Source organism: Notolepis coatsorum (assembly GCF_963971535.1).
Source record: "Notolepis coatsorum genome assembly, chromosome: 9".
Taxonomy (NCBI): domain Eukaryota; kingdom Metazoa; phylum Chordata; class Actinopteri; order Aulopiformes; family Paralepididae; genus Notolepis; species Notolepis coatsorum.
The window spans coordinates 109,224,219-109,243,688 of record NC_140173.1 but is presented as its reverse complement, the minus strand read 5'-3'; the positions used below and the strand labels follow the sequence as shown (position 1 = coordinate 109,243,688).

General features: G+C 44.4%; 1 protein-coding gene across 1 annotated transcript in view; it reads left to right on the top strand.

The window, feature by feature from the left end:
* Positions 1–19,470, top strand: part of cep68 (centrosomal protein 68) — a 73,524-nt gene that overhangs the window by 25,937 nt on the left and 28,117 nt on the right. The window contains exons 2-5 of the mRNA XM_084321141.1: positions 9,374–9,738; positions 9,936–11,247; positions 11,731–11,933; positions 14,766–14,888. Of these exons, the coding sequence (XP_084177267.1) occupies positions 9,421–9,738; positions 9,936–11,247; positions 11,731–11,933; positions 14,766–14,888 (1,956 nt within the window). The 5' untranslated portion in view covers positions 9,374–9,420. The remainder of the gene's footprint in view (positions 1–9,373; positions 9,739–9,935; positions 11,248–11,730; positions 11,934–14,765; positions 14,889–19,470) is intronic.

Sequence of the window (19,470 nt, the reverse complement as noted above, 5' to 3'; positions counted from 1 at the left end):
CTCATGTACAATAGAGAGCATCTTGACTGGCAACATCACCTCCTGGTTTGGGAATAGCACTGCACAAGACCGAAGCAGACTACAAAGAGTGACACGTTCAGCCGAACGCACAATTGGAGGGGGGCTCCCCACCCTCCAGAACATTTACAACAAGCGTTGCAAGGGCAAGGCTAAGAGAATCATTAAAGACTCCAGTCACCCGAACAACTGCCTCTTTGAACTGCTGCGGTCAGGCAAGCGATACCGGAGTCTCAAGGCGAGCACAGAAAGACTCAGAAGAAGCTTCTATCCCCAGGCCATCAGGCTGCTAAACGAACAATGAACACTACACAACAACAACCACCAAACGCACATAGCACACACATCCACACGCACACACTCACTTTAAACAAACACACTGTAGCACCCACTCCACACACTTTATAGCACACACCCACTTTAAACAAACACACTGTAGCACCCACTCCCCACACTTTATATTTATTGATGAAGGATTGCACTACAACTCGTACACCTTACTGTAAATTGTACCTAAATTGTACCTCATCCCATTTCTGCTTTGCACTATATAGTACTGTACATTAGCACACTGCATAGTATTGTATATTATATGGTAACTCAGAACATTGTACATATGTCTATACCGAACACTGTGACCTCATTTTCTTCTTCTAAATTACATGCTATACTATGTTATTTGATACTATCTTGTCTAGCACAGTCTCTGGAGCGTAACAGTAAGAAGCATTTTGTATGAAAGTATTCTGTACTTCTGTATGACAACTATTAAAGAAACTTGAAGCCATAATCCACGTATTTTCAATCCGAGAGAGCTGCAGTAGTTAAATCAATGAGCCATCGACATAGTCAGTGTGGTAAGTAACGTTATTATTGCATCCAAGATTGATACACGGCTGGCTAGGCAGTTGGTAGTCATAGTCTTGTGTTATAAAATAAATAAACAATCAGCAATGTCTCGCTTCATGAATGGCCAGCAGTAGCCTAACAGTACTGCTCCTAAAAAAAATATTTACAAACGTTAACGTTAACCACAGAGAGAGAGAGAGAGAGAGAGAGAGAGAGAGAGACTCACTGTTTAGTTGAAACGTCCAGGGCAGGAGAGCTTGATAAACGTGTATAATCCGCCATATAGCTTGTTAGCCAAGTGTTAGCTCATTAGCACAACACAAGTACATTCCTTTGTCCATTTCCGCTCGAACAGACTGCAAACTACCTGGCGTTCTATCGCCATGCTCTAAGACAAACTCTAACCTTAACCAACTTTGAAAGAGTGCCTAAGCTTAACAGTCTAAAGAACTTGCAGTCACGGCACGCTCGTCTAAGACAAACAGCTGCCTGCATCATTCTCACAACAACACAACTATCTCCACCGACCAACCTAGGACCAACCTAGGAACCAACCTAGCCGGAATAACCTAGAATTGGAACATTAGAAATTGGATTCGGCCAATCAGAGATCGTCTCTGTGAAATTCTGCTACGGAAAAAAATACTGGCGTCGGCCAATCAGAGAGCGTCTCCGCGAAATGCGGCTACAGATATTCTTGACGCTACTGGCTAGACCGCTTTAAATCGCGCCCGGATTCCAACATAATAGTCATATTTCAACGCACAACGCGTTATGCACTGATTGGCTGTGACGGATACAGCGATCAAACTGTGATGCGCACTCAGAGCGCTATCGCGTATAGCCCGGGCCGAGAAATACGAAAAAAAAAAATAAAAAAAACGTGATGTCACTTCCTGCTCTGGAAAACGAGTGTTTTTTAATTGCGATAATAACGTTATATTGTGCATTGGAAATACAAACATACTTAAAATGAGTAAATATTATTCATTTTAAACATGTTTATATTATTTATAGGGCTATAAAACTAAAAACTAAAAACTTATTTTTCTTGTTCTCTCATATAACCAGGGTAGTTCCTGAGGGGGGGCGGCGCCCGAGCGCCCCTAGTGGCGAGCCGCCACTGGTTCAGTGCCTCCTCCCCGGAGAGCCCTAAAACCAAACTTTTACATGGCTCAAGGTGCAATATATTCTTTTCAATCTGTACAGCTCGTGTGGGAAGTCTCTTTGGGGATTTCCGTCTCCTCTCTATGGGAGGGTGGTGGAATGTAAAAATGTAAAAAAATTTTACCCCCGGCTGTGTAGACTGGGATACATGCTGTTGGTGCTTCCTTCTTTTCTATTAAAAAGAGTTGGAGTTAGGAAGCATCACACCCCTCTTGTCGTTCCCCTGGGCGCCTTGGGGATTCAATGACAGGTCTAAATAGCCTGTTCATTGATGTGGTTGTGTCCCGACACACGCATAGTGCTAGCTCGGGGTGTTCTGTTGAAGATCAGGCGAATGACTGGCACGCCTTGGTTGCTTGAGGTTAAAACAGCGTTTTTATAAAGCAACTGGGATGGAGGTTTTTCCTCTTCCGACGACCTGTGTTGGTTGTCGACGGATTCTCGTTTCATATCTGGGGGATGATGACGGAATGGATCTGAACATATGTAGAGGGGTCTCACGCCCTGGGGGTGGGCCACCGGGCGCGGTTCGCACTGAACGTCTGGGTGGCGCCTTCTTTTCATGTTTAAGATCAACACGCATATCTGCCCCTTCTCCTGGAGTAGGCATGTCGGCGTGGTTAGGGCACGGGACTGGTTCTGGTCACGCTGGTCCGGATCAGTTAAACCCGTTGTCCGCCGGGGATGCAGATCTGCTGTTCTGGTACCCTGAGGGACTTGGGCTTTTTTCAGGGGGAAAAGTGCCAGGTCGGTCCGGGTGTCACAGGGTTAAGCGCTATGGAGACCCTGGTTGGGTACATTTTGTACTCTGCACTGTCGTAATGGCTTACGGCCATGCCAACCTGTACACGCTCGATCTCGTCAGATCTCTGCCGCTACGCAGGTTGGTCCTGGTTAGTACTTGGTTGGGAGACCGCCTGGGAATACCAAGTACGGTGTGCTTGGGGCTGGTTCTCCATTCTTTTCGCTCCTCTCTCACGCATGGCGAAGAGGGGCCTGTTGGGGTGGTCTTTGACCTCCTCTGGTGACCCTGTGCTTCCCGTATCGCCGGGCCCGGTCCGAAGTAATGTTTCGTCGACCCGTAGGCCTGGGATAACCCTTTTTTGAAAACTGAAACACTTGTACTACGGTGTAGCCAGTGTATACCCGCAGGTGTGTTTTGGAGTTTTTTCTTGAGGGGTTATAGGAACAACCACCGCATTGGGTAACGCCAAGGTGGTTGATTCCCTGGTGTGTTGGAGCAGTGTCAACTCCCGGGTTACCCGGTTGAGGGTGCCCCTGCACGTTCATGACGTCTGCCAAGCATGTCAGCCTTCTCTGCCTCAACCCCTCTGGGTGGGTTTTTTTTAAATAGAGGCTTGGTCATGCAACAATGCCAGCATACGCCCCTTCCGCCGGGGGGGCTGTTCTCAGCTGACTCCTTTGGCGGCTGTCTCATCCGCAGTGCTCCAGGCTCGGGTTACAGCCTGTTGCCTGGTTTTCCCCGGTGCGCTGCCTGCTTCCGTTGGTTAACCTTTTTTGTGTGCTTACGGCCATGCTGACTGCCTGTTCTGCAGGGTCAGTGTGCCAGGCGGTGTGCTATTGGGGGGAAAGGGCCCGCTCTTGGAGAAGAGGGGCCTTATCCGAATACGCTGGCGATGTGGGGGGCAGTGTCACTAAGTGACCGCCTGGTGGGGTCTTGATGCCTGGCGTCATTGACCTCTCCGGGCCCCCGTTTTCCAGGGGATCCAGTCCCTTCAGTGGGTCTGGGTCTTCCTTCGCGCTCCGCTGCTACGGCCTTGCCACGGGGTTGGGTTTGCCCTTGACCCCGTGATTCTGGGGGCAGTAACGAGGTTGTTCCCTCCGTTCGTTCCCGGGTGGCATGCGGGTTGTGCGTGTGTGTAGTCGTGGGGTCAGGCCACGGTCTGCTATATGGGAAGCTGATAGGGGTGTGGTCAGACAAATATTGGGATATAAAGGTACATTGTGGTCTTTTATTCAGTGCGCGTGCACGTGCGAGGACAGTGCATGAGTGACGCCGAGCGTCACCACTACTAACAGAACTTGGTTATAGTCATAACTAGGGATGCACGATATTGATTTTTTGACACCGATACCGATAACTTTATGCTCCTCAAGCCGATACCGATAACCGATATTTATTGTATTATAATATTTTTTTTAACTGTATATATATATATTTTTTTATCAATTTTTTTTTTTTTTAGTATTTATAAGCTCCGACGTCATCGGTACTGCTATCGGTACTCGAGAAATTATGGAGGTTTTTTTTGAGGAATTTAAACGTTGCAAACTAATCTTGTTGGCCGTTGTCTATTATCTCTCCTGCCTCTGTCTCTGCCTGCGAGCGGGCTCCCTCCCACACACACACACACTCACTCACACACACACACACACACACACACACGCACTCACACGGGTGCTGCGCTGCCGACTCAGTACAGACAGCTCTGCTCTCATAATGGCGGAGAAAACGAAATGTTCAAAAGTCTGGGTCTATTTTACTAAAGTCGATGCTGACGACGCTCGTTGCCACACGTGCAACAAGACATTTGCCAGTAATGTATAAGCGCTGGTACTTGTCAATGTGGCTGGCGGGGAGATAACGTTAGCTCCGAGTAGAGTAATGGCTGACAATCCGGAGGTAAATAAACGAACGAGAGCTTCTGATTGGTGGTAAGAAGAAGAGGTGGGTGCAAGCCGTGGGACGTAATTGGCAGATCGACTGTCTGTCTCCGAATGTAACGTGACTACGTCACAGCCAAGAAAGGGAGCGCTCGATTTGTGAAAAACTCCCTGTTCCTAAACCACACGCTATCAGTTTTACCACAGTACTGGCAAAACGGGAGGAGGCTATAATAAAAACAAGCGCCCTTCATCCAAATCCACCCACACCGGATTTCTTTTAACCAAAAAATGTATTATATGTTATCGGAGCTATCAATAACGTTATCGAGTTTATCGGGATGACGTCATAATTGCTGATATCGGCCCGATAATTATCGGCCCGATAATTATCGTGCATCCCTAGTCATAACCTAACGTTTTATGGAGAGGTTTATTATGTGGGTGATGACTGGGGTGATGGCGGCTGCTGAGTCATGGCCAGTGGCCTTGTTAGGTTGGAGGGCGCTCAGTTTTTTGAGTACTTCATCTGTTGTTACCATTTCAAGTTTGAAGTCGTCTTTGCGGACCCCTAGGTTTTTGTAGAAGGCTATGATGTGTTCTACCCCCAAATGCCCTGAGTGGGAGGGTAGTTTATTAACCAGTGTTGTGGCTATGTTTGTAAAGATTTTTTTTTACGTAATTGGCCACATCCAGCTTGTCTGTGATGAGAGTGTTTTCTCTCTTTATGTTTATGTTTGTAAATCTGGTTTTTAGTTTTTTACTGCAGCCTAGTTGGTTGTTGATTAATTTCCAAAGTTCACAGGGTTTGTTTTTGTTTTCCTCAGTTTTTTCATTGATGAATTATTATTTTGCAGATTTGATCATGGTGTTTACTTCTGTTTCTTTGTTGTTTGAGTTCAACCACGTCGGCTTGGAGATCATTGTTTGAGCTTTTGGGCACGCTTTGACTGACTTTTATGAAGTTCAGAGAATTTCTTTGTCTCTGGTTTCATAGCGGTCAGTATGTCTGAGTGCATCTATGGCTCAGCGCGATTTTTAACCCTGGTGGTTCTTAGGGGGGCCATGTTGTTTAGTATTGTTGAGAATTTGGTTTTGAATCCATTGAAGCCATGTTTCTTCAACTAGTGTACCACTGAGCTCATCTGACCAGTCTAGGCTCTCCAGTTCTTGGTTAAAGGTCTTGCTAGAGTAGGTTTTGAGGTCCCTAGATGTGAATGTTTTGTGACAGCCGGCCTTTTGTTTTAGCTTTTTGCGAGTACAGAATCATATAATGATCGCTTAATCCGCATGCTATAACCCCATTATTGGAGATCCTGGACTTGTCAGAGGTCAGAATGAGATCAATGGTAGTTTGTGTTGAATCACACACTCTTGTGGGTTGGGTGATTAGCTGGCTGACACTGTGCAGATCACAAAACCTACTGAAGGACTTGGAAATGGGTGCTTCTTTTCGTCACATATCCGTGTTCCAGTCCCCAATCATTTTCCTACATCTTCAACCCCAGCTAAACACCCATCAAGTGTATCATAAAAGCCACTCTGTTCTGGTGGTCTGTAGATTGTGCCGACTAGTACGGTCTTAGCCCTTTCGAACAAAATTTCAACCCATACCGTTTCAATTGTATTATGATTCAGATCATGAACGGTTAATGAATTTGTATTTTATTTTTTTATTATTTTTTAAACAAACACATAAACAAACATGACAACACACGATTAGATATACAAGCATTGTAAAACAGTGTACATCAGTTAACTCACCGTTTGGATAAATGTCTTATACAAGATATACCCCTAATACCTGCTATCTATTCCCCTACACACATATGCTCTTGCTCGCACCCCCCGCCCTGGACCCCCCAATGGATAATCCATCCATTATCCTTCGCTCTTAACCAGACACTACCATTAAATGCTAGCTTTTATTCTCTCCACCACGGTTAATGAATTTGGTATCTTTGTGTATGTACATGCAGACACCAACTCCATACTTGTTCCTGTCATTTCTGATGATTGAGTAGTTTTCAATTTCTATCTCGGTTCACGTGCTGTGTGAGCCAATTGGAGGCTTGTTACATTTTGGATGATTTTGGATTGTGGTTGAACAAAAGAAATGTTATATCTTGTAACAAACCATGAGAGATTAACTACTTAATGACACTGTGTCATTCGATACCAAATTTTTATACCACCGCATTTTTTGATACTCAATAGTATTGAAGCAATTTGACCGATACCGAAAAAGTATAACATTTCGATACCCAGCCCTAACTGGGCATGCAGCAGAATTATGAATAGGCAGCTGAAAAGCACAATGGTCAAACTATGGCTCTGGCCCACACTGCCACTGAGGTGGGAGGAGTGGACAAAGAGCAGTGTTCTCCTCCCCAGCAAGCACAGGCAAGTCTGAGCATGCAGTCTTAATGAGATCAGTCAGGTGAGTCTGCCAAGGAGCAAACATATCATTACACTCACATGAACTCAATCTGATGCTTAGTGGGACTGCTGCTTGGTGATATCAAAACAGTAGAGGAAATCTACTCAGTAAGTAACCCTAACTATAGGCTAAAGGAAGGGATCTCTCTCTGCTGTCTGTATGTATTTACTATATATGTCTGTTCTCTCTGTCCATCGCATATCTCGAGAACCGCACATCTGATCAAATTCATACTTGGCATGTGTATTGCTGACAACCCAGGAAAGTGCAGCGTCGAGTGTGAAGTCGGTCGGATGAGTGGTTCTCAAGAACGCTGCACGGAACAGACACGCATACTGAACGGGCAACGCACTAGTGTCTGTCATAAGACTTAATGTCAATAGGTTTACATGATCAATTTATACTTTAGTTTTTTGTGATTATATTGATTTACCAATGTATTGCTTCTCATGTCCACCATACCTGCCATAACATTTGATGGAGAAACATCTTGACTAGGGATGGGAACCGTTCACATTTGAACTGATACGGTACCATACCGGTACCTGTGAATCGATACCGGTACCCAACGGTACCTTTTTTCTGTACTTTAGTCTGTAAAAATGTAATCTACCTACCTCAGTTGTGAAAAAAATTATAATCCAACAGCGTTCGTACGGGTGCTGGAAATCCTTGAAAATGCTTGTATTTCAATGTGGTGTTTTCAAGGTTTGGAAAATGCTTGAATTGTGTATAAAGTGCTGGAAAGTTATTGAAATTGTAATGGCACTGTATATACTTTCATAATAAATCGCTATCTGACTGAATAGGTTTTTAGATAAAGAAATACAATTTTGGAGATCGCCTTTCATGCAAAATGAAGAGGAATCCTCTCTCGAGCCTCGCCACTCTCATGCCCGCCCCGCCAACGGCACCCCCGCCCCTCCTGAATGTTAAATGTATTATTATTATGTGCGCCCTTACTCATTTGTGTTCTACAGAGGGCCATGTAGTAAATCCAGTACGTGACGTCACTGACGTTTCCTTTCCATTCCTGTTCCGGTCTATTATTTGTCAATGATTGTTGTTGATATATATAGCGGCACTACGACCGCATCTCGCCCCGCCTGAGAAATAAATATGCCTACGAAGCTAAAGATGATCTGAGTCAATTGAGTTCCATTCAATCGCCACCGCAACGCACTCCGTTTAACACTGAAAAGCTTGCTTTAATCCCAGTAACGTTAGCGAGCTAACGTGAGCAAGCTTCTTATTTAATTTTTTAAGACGTTAGCAAGCTAGTGAGCTAGCGTTGCCACAGACACTGAAAGCCAATTTACCTTCAAACAAGTTTTGTTTAGCTAACGCCATTATGCATCGGAGCTGTGGTTTCGCTGTGATCAACATGGCTAACAAGCAAATCAATTCTTTCTATTTTAAGGAATGTTCTGTAGGATATGTCGGCAACATAAGAAGCCAGGCAGCTACTAGGGGTAGCTGTTTGTGTGAAATAACAAGAGAGGAGAATAGAACGTGCGTCAACTAACTGTGCGTCTGTATTGCAACAAATAACACAGGCAATCATATAGCTTACATCCTGGTCCCTGCTGGGACGTACCAACTGAACACATAAAAATCCTAGGTTGATTTGATTTTGTATACATGTTAAGGCTCTTCTTTTGCACATTTTCAGTAAATATTTGATTGAAATTGAAGTTTTATCTGGTGATTATTTAAGTGATTGTTTCATATTGGCTCAGCCAGGTTATATAGGATGCCAAGTCTACATCATTTTGGTTGTTTATAGCACAATAACATCTGATTTAATGTGATGGAAGAAGTAAAATTATCATTTTGAGTAAATATTTAATTAATATTATTATAAATTATTATTTAATAAGATGCTGGAAAAGCTTGAAAATGCACATTGAAAAAGCTTGAAATGTGTTTGAATTTTGCTTTGGAAAAGGTGTAAGAACCCTGAATCCAAACTTCAAATAACCACATTTTCGACAGTTTTCGGCTTGCCATTGCCCCGACTGCTTTGTTGTTGAATCAAGTCAAATCCTAGGTAAGCGTATATTGTGCGTGTGAACGTTGACATGAAAAAAAAAGTGTAAAAAAAATTAAATAAAAAGTGTAAAAAAATAAATAATTTTTAATTTAAATTTTTTTTTTAACGGTATCTCACATGAATCGATACTCGGTAGTACCGACGTGTTTCGGTAAGTACCTTTAAAAGTACCGAATTCGGTACCCATCCCTAATCTTGACTGACTCACCATGTCATTCCAGAAGTTGCCGTGAACACGTGTTGTGTCGCCGTGCGTCGCCTCGGGACCATGATGCTGGGAGTTGACGGGACCTTCCCCGGACGTGTGTCTCCCATGGAGACCAAGGACTGCAGCAGGCGGCGGAAGACTGGGATCCCAGAGTTTACACACGCCGGCATGGCAACGCAGAACCTCAGAGACACGGTCAAGGAAAGGGAGAGGGATAGGGGAAGGGAAAGGGGAGGTGCTAGGAAAAGTGTTACCATGGCACCTACCTCCAGCTATTTGACTGACAGGAGGCAGTATGTAGCAAGGAAACCGCTGTTCGGTTCAGAACAACAGACGTCCATCTTGAAGAAGTCCAACACACGGGAGCAACCAGAGATGGTGAGAGAGGACTGACACACGGGTTGATCAGGAAGATCATGTGCCAGAAATGCAGCTGAAAACCGTAGCTTTTCTCAATCTTGACGTCCCATAGCTTTGCAATTAATTCAATATTTCTTTCATATAGATTGTTAGGATTAGATCACAGTGAACCAGCATTAATAAAGCTATATTTATATCCCCCCTTTTCCCCATAGGAGAGACAGTGGCGTGGTATCGGCACAGAAGAATGTCGCCAGCATACAGACATAGACTTCTACTCCACAGGAAGTGAAGAGGTGACCCCAGACAGCCTCAACTTCTCTCGGGCTACCATGTCACCTTTCTCAACAGAAGACCTCGCCTCGTCCCTAGGTGTTTCGGACCTAAGGAGCCGGCTGAACCATGAAGAGCCTACCATTGGCTCACCTTACGTGGGCACGAGATCCGGCCGACGCAGCCTCTCCAGCCCACCACTGGAGGTTCATCTTCTAACTTCCCCCCTCAGCCCTCAATTGACCTCCACTCTCCTCTCGCCTACCTACACCGCCAACCCACACCACTCCAGGTCCAGGCCAACTGACTTCAGGTCAGGTGGGAGGGGTGGGGAAGGAGGGGAGACCCACTTGAGCTCCTCCATAGGTTACCTTAAGGAACGTGTGACGCCTGCCCTCCACACCATGTCCCCTTATCAGGCAAACTACTGGGCCTGTGCCATCCCCAAAACTCTGCCCCCGTCCCCAGACAGAGGCTCTCCACGCTGGGACCCGGACAGGGAGTACCAGGCACTCCTGGACTACACCTACCCACTGAAGCCAGGAAGGGTGGTCAGTGAGTGGGATAGCTCTGAGCTGCGAGGTGGCTCTCTCCTCCAGACAGACCCAGGTCTCCAGGACTCAGGGATAGAGCTCGACCGCCTCTGTAGCTCTACCAACCTATCAGGTTTGGATTTATCCTCGAGTTGTGCAGGGCGGTCAGGGACTCGGAACACCAGAGAGAGGGGGACTGTAGGTCATAGGTTATCTGAGCAGCGTGGCCTCTCCAAGTCTTCAGACGGCCTTCTCTCCAGTAGCCCCTTCTCCTCGACAGACCCCATCGGTTTATACTTGGAGAGCCTGGACTACAGTAAAGCTCAAGGTAGAACAAACCTCTCCAGTCGTAACAAGGGTGTCAGTCACCACCATCAGCACGGTTCGTTTGCCCCCTCCTCCTCCTCCACCTTCATCCGCTCCACCAGCATCCTTCCCCGGCCTCGGTGCGTCAGCAGCGGGGAGTGGGACGAGGAGTTCCGGCCTCTCCCAGACCAGCTGGAGGAGCTCCAGGTCCTATCCCGGCAAGTGAGGGAGGTGACGGCCCAGCTCAGCCAACCCGTCACAGCCAGCTGGGAGTCCCTGGAGAGAGGCAGCGTCTCCATCCACTCCTCCACCACCCTGGTGGAGAAACAGGAGGCAGAGGGGGAGGAGAGGGGTGGACGAGAGAATGAAGAACAGGAAGAAGCCACAGAGAGAGGGGAGAGGTTCCGCAACAGAGGTAGGTGTTTTTGCAACAGACGAATTGCTGAGAAAAAAGCTGGGAACATTCTTTGTTGAAGAGGCACTATGCAGTTTCGGTGGAGGGCGGATTTGTTTACATTTGCAGAGCCTGTCAGTGTACAAAAGATATCTATTTCTTAGAATTATTCTTATATCATCATCATTTAAAAAAAGAAAAGAAAAAAATTATTTTGAGCCACTGTGAACCAAACATAAGAATATATAAAGTCCTGCCTCCCTGCATTTGTAAACAATGAAACAGTACCTTTTTCAGGTACCTTTCTAGCTTTCTAACAGTGTTGCAGGGACCCACTTGTCATCTGAGGACAGTTGTGAAAATATACCTCAGAAAACCTTCACTGTGACATTCCCAAAACTACATAGTGCACCTTTAAATGATAATTCATTTACATTAATTTTCCTGATCAAATCAAACGTTGGAAGAAAAATATTCACTGTAAATCTAATTCTACTCCCACAGCGGTTCCCCGTGAGAATGATTCCTCTCAGGCAGTCAGTAGTCCTGGCCCCCGGAGGGAACCAGTCGGCCGGGGCGTGAGTCTGGTGAGCCTCAGGGATGTGGAGGCTCTGATGGACCAGCTGAGTGGACTCTCCCTGCCTGACCTCCAGGGCAGGAGCCACATGGACCCGGAGCACCCAGACTCTCTCATGCATCACATTCAGGTCTGAGCTTCACTGACCTTTCTATGGAATACAGAATAGTTGTTTTGGTCTTAATCCACTAAGACTTTGTTAAGAGTTGTGTTTTATTTATCTATTTATTTTCCATGTTGAATGAATGAATGATATCCTGAAAAAGAATAAGCAATCTTTAGAGAGATCTTCATGACTGCAGGCATTAAAGCGTTCCATCTTGGGACGGATTTCCGTCAATTTGATTCGGAGTCGGATGGATTTCCCGTCAATTGGCTACCTGGTATAATATGATTTGTAGATGCATACAGATTGAAACTAAATTGAGCCAATCAGAGGCGTCAAATATCATGAAAAAGGGAATTTTTTTCCTACCGCGGCCGCGCCAAGCAGAGTCATTGCGAGCAATAATGGCAGGACGCAGCGACTCGAGAGACAGGATTGCACTAATAGTTCGTCGTCGGAAATGTATAATAATCGCAGACAGTGTTGGATCTAAATAAATGGATTTATGGACACATTTATGCCCGGACCACAAAGCTTATTGAAGGGTTAGCGGAGGCGCGACGGCTCTACCGGAGTCCGTCAGCCTGTTATATGAAAATGTAATTGTGCTGTCAGACCCTGATACGGGTTGTCTTTCTTTTTCTTTTAGCTAACGCTATTAAATATAAATATACAGTGGAGGTTAAAATAAGAATGACTTTGCCTGAAACAAAAAAGTTTAGTTAGGGGATGTTTTGACGGAATGACGCACCCCCGCGGGAATCATAGGCTGATATAATATGCTACATTCTCTTTAAACATATAAATGTTCAAGGACAAAAGTAATAGATTTAATCACTTTTTTTTTTTTTTTTTTTTTTTTTTATATCTTTCTTCCCCTCCTTTTTCCTGATTTTCTCTCCCCATCCCACCCTTCCTGGTTGTTGCGTACTTTCCCCTACTGTTGGTCCGGGAGACCGGAGACTGTCACATGCTTTCCTCCGACGCATGTGCAGCCTGGGGCAGGCCAACCTGGCCGCGCAGGCTCTCACCGGGGAGAGTGTAGCGTGTGGGAGGCCACACTATCTCTCCTCAGTTCCAGCCCTCGCTGAGCAGGCGCCCCGACCGAACTGTAGGGGTCGCTGTCCACAACGCCCAGGACCCACCCTTCAGCTTTCCCACCCTCTGATACGGCCAATTGTATCAGTGTGAGGGGCCAGCCAAGCTGATAGCAACGCCGGGAGCTGGATTCGAACAGGCGAATCCTAGTGTCTCCCGGTGTTGGTGACGGACGTAATCTCCGTGCGCCACTTGCCCCCCCCCCCCACTTTTATTCTTTTAAACTTGGTCTGACCGACCTTCAGCATAGACCATGAACAGGCAGTAGATTCAGTAGTAGAAACGCATGTCAGAAAACACGAGTCTTACGACAGTCGCCTTTTTTGCAGCCTCGCGCATCAATTCTCTCCTTGTTTACCGACGTCACATCCACCACCTGCTTATGTACCTGCTTGCACTAACGTTACGCACGCCTGCTATACCGATTAGCAAACGTTAGCATAATAACGTTAATGGAAGGAGTAAGCCGGCCACTAAAAAGAAAACCAGACGAAAGGGATGAGCGGCACCACCCAACAAAAGAAAGTTTTGAGTGGAAGTTTGAAGAGACTGGCTAGGCTACTGCTGTAGTGGTGAGTTGTTAACTTGTTCCGTGTTCCGCAACTATGTCAAAAAGAAAAACAGAAACAACACATTTGTCATTGTCGTGTTACTTCACAGTACAAATACGTGAGTCCTCTGCTGTGGTTGTGAGTATACTTTATTAGCTTAACTCCGTAGCAACATCACACAGGTGTATCTGTAGACGGTCTCCTCCCCACCGTATATTCTCTCCCCACCGTATGTATATTTTTTCTCGCACCCACCCACCCCCTCCTAATGTACAGTCTCCTCCCCATCATATGTATATATTCTCTGTTAGGATCTAAGGGTAACAGTTAGTGATGCACCGATGTGAAAATTGTGGCCGATACCGATAACCGATATTAATATTGCTGTTCTGGCCGATACCGATATTTACCGATGTCGATATCTCTGTATAGAAAACACTTTTTTATGATTATCAAATAAAGAGCTATTTTCCAAAACGCATTTTTTTTTTTTTTTTTTTTTTTTATTAAACTTTTGTAACTTATTTTCAGAAATTACTGATATTTTAAAACTATGGCCAAGACATGTAAAAAAAAAAAATAATATCGGCCCTATCTTGATATCGAACGATACGGATGTGTAAAAAAACTGCCATGTCGGCCGATATTATATCGGCGGCCGATATATCGTGCATCACTAGTAACAGTACTGTATATTTGCATATTGTATATATCACAAATGTAACATTACTATATACCTGTAGTATGTCATGTATGTCCCTATGCCATAAATGTTGTGTATGTCATAAATACAAGACAAACGTCTGTCTCTGGTCTGCATCCCCTTAACAATTGTGTGTATTGAGCCGTACTGTATTGTATGAACTTGAACTTGAACTTGATTCCTAATCATGCTTGCGTTTCATATGGCCATTTGGTGCTCTAGATCAGTGGTTCTCAACCTGGGGGACAAGATGATTTTGGTGGGGTCATGACAAGATATCAAAATACTTTTCCAATCATTAATCAAGTTACCGGTAAATAGCCTGAAAGGGGGGAATTAAACAGGGTCACAAAAAAAGGTTGAGAACCGCCCCTCTAGGCGTCCTAAAAACACAGAAACATGCTGTATATTTGCAATACATAACATTTTCCATAAAGAAATATTCATAATAATACGGCCGTGATGATGTTCTAAAAGCAGCAGCGAATGTGTTCCTCCCACTAGATGTTCTGTTCTAACCTGGAGGAGCTCATCCGCTGGCTTTACACCGTAGTGGAGAGGATAGAGATGCTGACTCCGCCCGCCGTGGACATCCAGAGCGTTAAATCCTCCCTCTCAGAATATCAGGTTGGTGATGAAGACATTGGGCCTCATTCATGAAGCGATATAAGAACAGATTTCGTGCTTAACTAGCATTTCCTCTTATTTTGTTCTTACCTGGGATTCAGCAATGTTTTCTTATTGTTGGGGTCGAGTGGTCGAGAGCACTCTTACCCAGATAAGAAACTCTTACCCAGATGAGAAACATTCCAAAAAGCCTACCATTCCTAATAATAATGATACATCAGATTTATATAGCGCTTTTCCTAATGCTCAAAGACACTTTACAAAACAAACAATACAATACAATACTGTTTTAGTAGATACAATAAAAAAATATATATAAAAAGGTGAGAGAGGAAGAAGTTCATGGGTTGAAAGCAAACCATTGGTCAATTGCCCCCAAATACGACTTTATAAACCCAGAACTTTTCAATAATAATAATAATTATTATTATTATAACTTATTGCGTGTGTTCTTCTTATGAAATGGATTATATATTGCTGTTAGAACAGTTAGATGCTGGCTGCTCAGGCGTACGCATAGAACGCATATTTACAACATCTCTCCTCTCTTCTCTTCTCTGATCGTACAAATTCTGAGCGCATTCAGGGTTTTAGCCACAGGGACCTTTCAGAGAGAGATGGCAGGTGACAGATCCAGTATTTCCCAACCTACTGCACGATTGGTTCTTGACAAGCATCGTCAAGTCGTTCAGTATTGACAAAGCCTACTTTGCTTGAACGATTTATTTCGCACTATACAGTACGCGGTATACGTATAAGTACAAGTATAAGTCTTTATTTGTCATCAGATTAACACACACACATGCGATGAGCGACCCACAGGAACACATGCACTGAGTCGCAAAACATGTGACTGTGTGTGTGTCATTTTGAGATCAGTCGCAAATCGCTTCCTGTTGAATGGATCAGACAGCGATCAGATGCCGAAACTCGGCTGTTTTACACACGCCTCGTTCGCCTTATAAGGAGATGGCGGGCGTGTCTGTATGCAAAGGATTTTAGCGCGAATGCGCATTTGAATTTAAGAATGAGTGGGATTCATCATTTCGACGTTAAGAACGGCTTGATGAATGTGGCGGTGGCTTTTCTTATTGTTCTCTTAACACATTGACCGCCAGCACCAGGGGGCGCTGATACCCCATTCATCGCCAGGTCTTTATTCAATGGATATAGTTTTAGACTGTGACATTTGCAAGTGTCGGAGGAGGGGGTTTCCCCTCCTCCACCTCCTGTGTGTAGACAACCAGCTCTGCGGCTCGCTCCACTAGTGAGGACTGGTCTCGCCCTCTGCTGGCACGTGTGTGCACTACAACCAACCACTGTTAAAACTCAGTTTCAGTGTAATATAAACTGAAACGCATCTGTGATTTTGACGGTATTGATTTTCAATACCGTCGGGATTTCGAAATACCCTGGTATACCGTAATACCGTCATACCGCCCAAGCCTAAGGGACACCGTATAGCTGCGAGTGCCGTCCTTCGGATGAGATGCTAAAGTAAACCGAGGTCCTGACTGAATTTGGTCATTAAAGAAACCAGGGCATCTATCGCAAAGAGTAGGGGGTTCCCCATTCTCTTGGCCAAATTCCCAATCAGGTCTCTGACATCAAGGCCACCTAATCATCTCTCCCCCTTAATTGGCTGATATCAATCCCTGTCTCCTGAGCCGTTCAGCCATTGTGATGTGTGCCTGGTGTGCCAGTGTGTTAGGAATCCAGGTAAGAATGTTGAGTTCAAGTGTGGCACAGAAGAAGGAGACGGAGAGGGTGTTGCTCTTCTCGAATATGTGTTTTTTACCTGGGCTTGATGAATGTGGCGGTGGCTTTTCTATTTGTTCTCTTAACACATTGACCGCCAGCACCAGGGGGCGCTGATACCCCATTCATCGCCAGGTCTTTATTCAATGGATATAGTTTTAGACTGTGACATTTGCAAGTGCTTAAAATATATCTTATATTATATCTATGGGTCTAATAACGCCGTCGGTCTCAGTGAGTTGCTTCTAGTTAACATGCCCGAGACAGATTGTTTTTTCATCGGTACATTTCCGTTTTATACCGTTTTGAATAGAGTATGGTTTGGGTGTTTTTCAGTAATTCCAGGAAAAAGGCGAGAAAAAGGCGTTTTACTGTAATCCAGTCATCACGTTGTAATCTTTTGGCTGATTATCTAATCATCCTGATATCAACGCTAGATTATCATTAGTATGTCTCCTCGTCCATACATGAAATGACCCTCGTAGCGGGGCTCCCCCCCCCCCACACCGCAGCCAACGGTAAACAGCCATACACGGTCCACACATATAGCTGTGATCGCGGTAGAAATAAATGTCAGATCAACGAACAAATTTATATATAATCATCTAACCTTGTATCTGATGTAATGCAAAAGAGATAATCAAAATATCTGATCGCAATTCCAAATAATGCTCGTGGAGGTCCGCACCACACTACCAACCGGTTCACAATGACGGCCTGGCTCAGATCGCCTCCTAAAACACACCAACCCATTTTCAATGAGATGCAATAGCTCCGCCTGGCAGTAGAGGGCGGTGTTGACCGTCTGCCAGCTCACACAGGCTCTGAAGAGGATACCAGAGGCTGCAGCTATGAATTATGAATATATATAGCGAATAAATGAAATAACAATCCCAAAAATTAGTTAACTCGTTTCTGGCGCTCAACACATGGCGGCAGGGTACAAAATAGTTACACGCCCAGCGCCACTGGCTTGTAGATTTAATGTTTGGCCGTCATAAATTAAGGTCTGGGCGCCATCTGGCGGCCAACAAAATCCACTGCATGGGTCGGCATTAATATGATGCAGGAGTGGTGAGTTGAAACGAAAGTGAAACTGTGTGTGTGTGTGTGTGTGTGTGTGTGTGTCTTTAAATGTAAATGAGATGCGCTCTGCTCGAGGTCATGGTGAGTTGAAAGTGTGTGTGTGTGTGTGTGTGTGTGTGTGACTTTAAATGTAAATGAGATGTGCTCTGCTCATGATGTCAAGTTTGTAACATGAGACGCACATGAGGTCTTACATCACCCTTTAGCCTACAAGAAAACGCTGCAATCGCGTTTTTGATTGTGCTCTGATATTTTACTATTTCGCATTTGACCAAATATGTGGAGAGGCATATTCCCTGCAACAGGTTCAAAGATAACTTCACATTTATTGGCAATTCATTTCCTTATATCGCTTCCTCCAGGGTTCCTTCCAACTTGTGTTGACAAAACACCTGGGCTGCTCAGCTACGGGGAATCAGCGCTCTCTCTCTAGACTAGAAAGGTGCACTCAGTAGAGCACAGATGTCCGCCAGGGCGGCAGCCACACATAATAATAATACTAGATTGGATTTGTAATGCACTTTTGTGCTACACTACATGGTTAAAACAGTTAAAAAAATAGAAATAAAATAATTATTAGTAAAACAAATAAAATAAAATACAGAATAAAAATAAGATAAAAATAGAACATAGTTAATTAAAAACATAGTATAAACAGACAATTTAAAAACAAAAGCACAATAAAATTAAAATAAAAAGCTAACAGTCAAAGGCCTTTTTGAACAGGTAGGTTTTCAGGCCTGCCTTCTCTCTCTATCTATCTATCTACCTCTCTCTCTCTCTGTTCAATGATTTAAAGTGGCCAAACGTTACAATATAAATATTAATTGGATTTTTGGCTGGTAAAAAATCTGCCCGGCTAGTAGTTTTTAAAATCTACCAGCCAAATGGCTGGTAAGTCAAAAAGTTAAGTTTGTTCCCTGCATGGCGGCCAATAACGAGTTAACTCGTTTATGGCACAGAATGTGTTAACAGACAGGTAAGCAAGAATATAAGAAAAATAATAAGAGAGTATTGGTGAATGAGGCCCAATGCTTTTACCAGGTTTTCAGTTAGGGCTGGGAGGTACACCTTCATGGATCCATGCAAAAGTACAGATCTTTACCACATCACGATATATGCACATTGTACAAATAAATATAGAGTCATCAAGAAATTGTTCCTGGCAGCAGAATTAAAAAAGTAAAAAGAAAATGATTTCATATCACATTGTAATTTGTACTGGAAAACTAAATTCCATCAAATACTGATGTGTGAAATACTGTGATATGATATTTTGTCCATATATCATATGGTTAGTACAGATGGGGCGAGCCAGTGTAATGTAGAACAACTCTGCTATGCTTTACATGAGCTATGCACTTGTTCTGCACTGTACTGGCCTCTCCCCTTCTTTGGAAAATCACCTCATAGAAGATCTGTTAAGTTCTTCCTACTGATTTACCTGGTCTTTGTATCAGCGACCGGGAACGTGGTCTGTTGGCAGACTAGCGTCATGTCCAGTTGGGGGCGGTTGTACGTGAAGTTGCTGCACGCTGCAGAAATGGAACAGCCTAGAAGAATCCTGGCTCGATACTTCTGTATCCATCCTTGTAAAACACATTCTCTTTGTCAGAGAGGCACTTGAGGGGAAGATTTGGGGGTGGGGGGGGGGGGGGGGGTATTGAAGGTGGATGCCATCACACTTAGAAATGATGATCGGTGATAATAGATTTAGATAATAGATTAGAAACAAAAC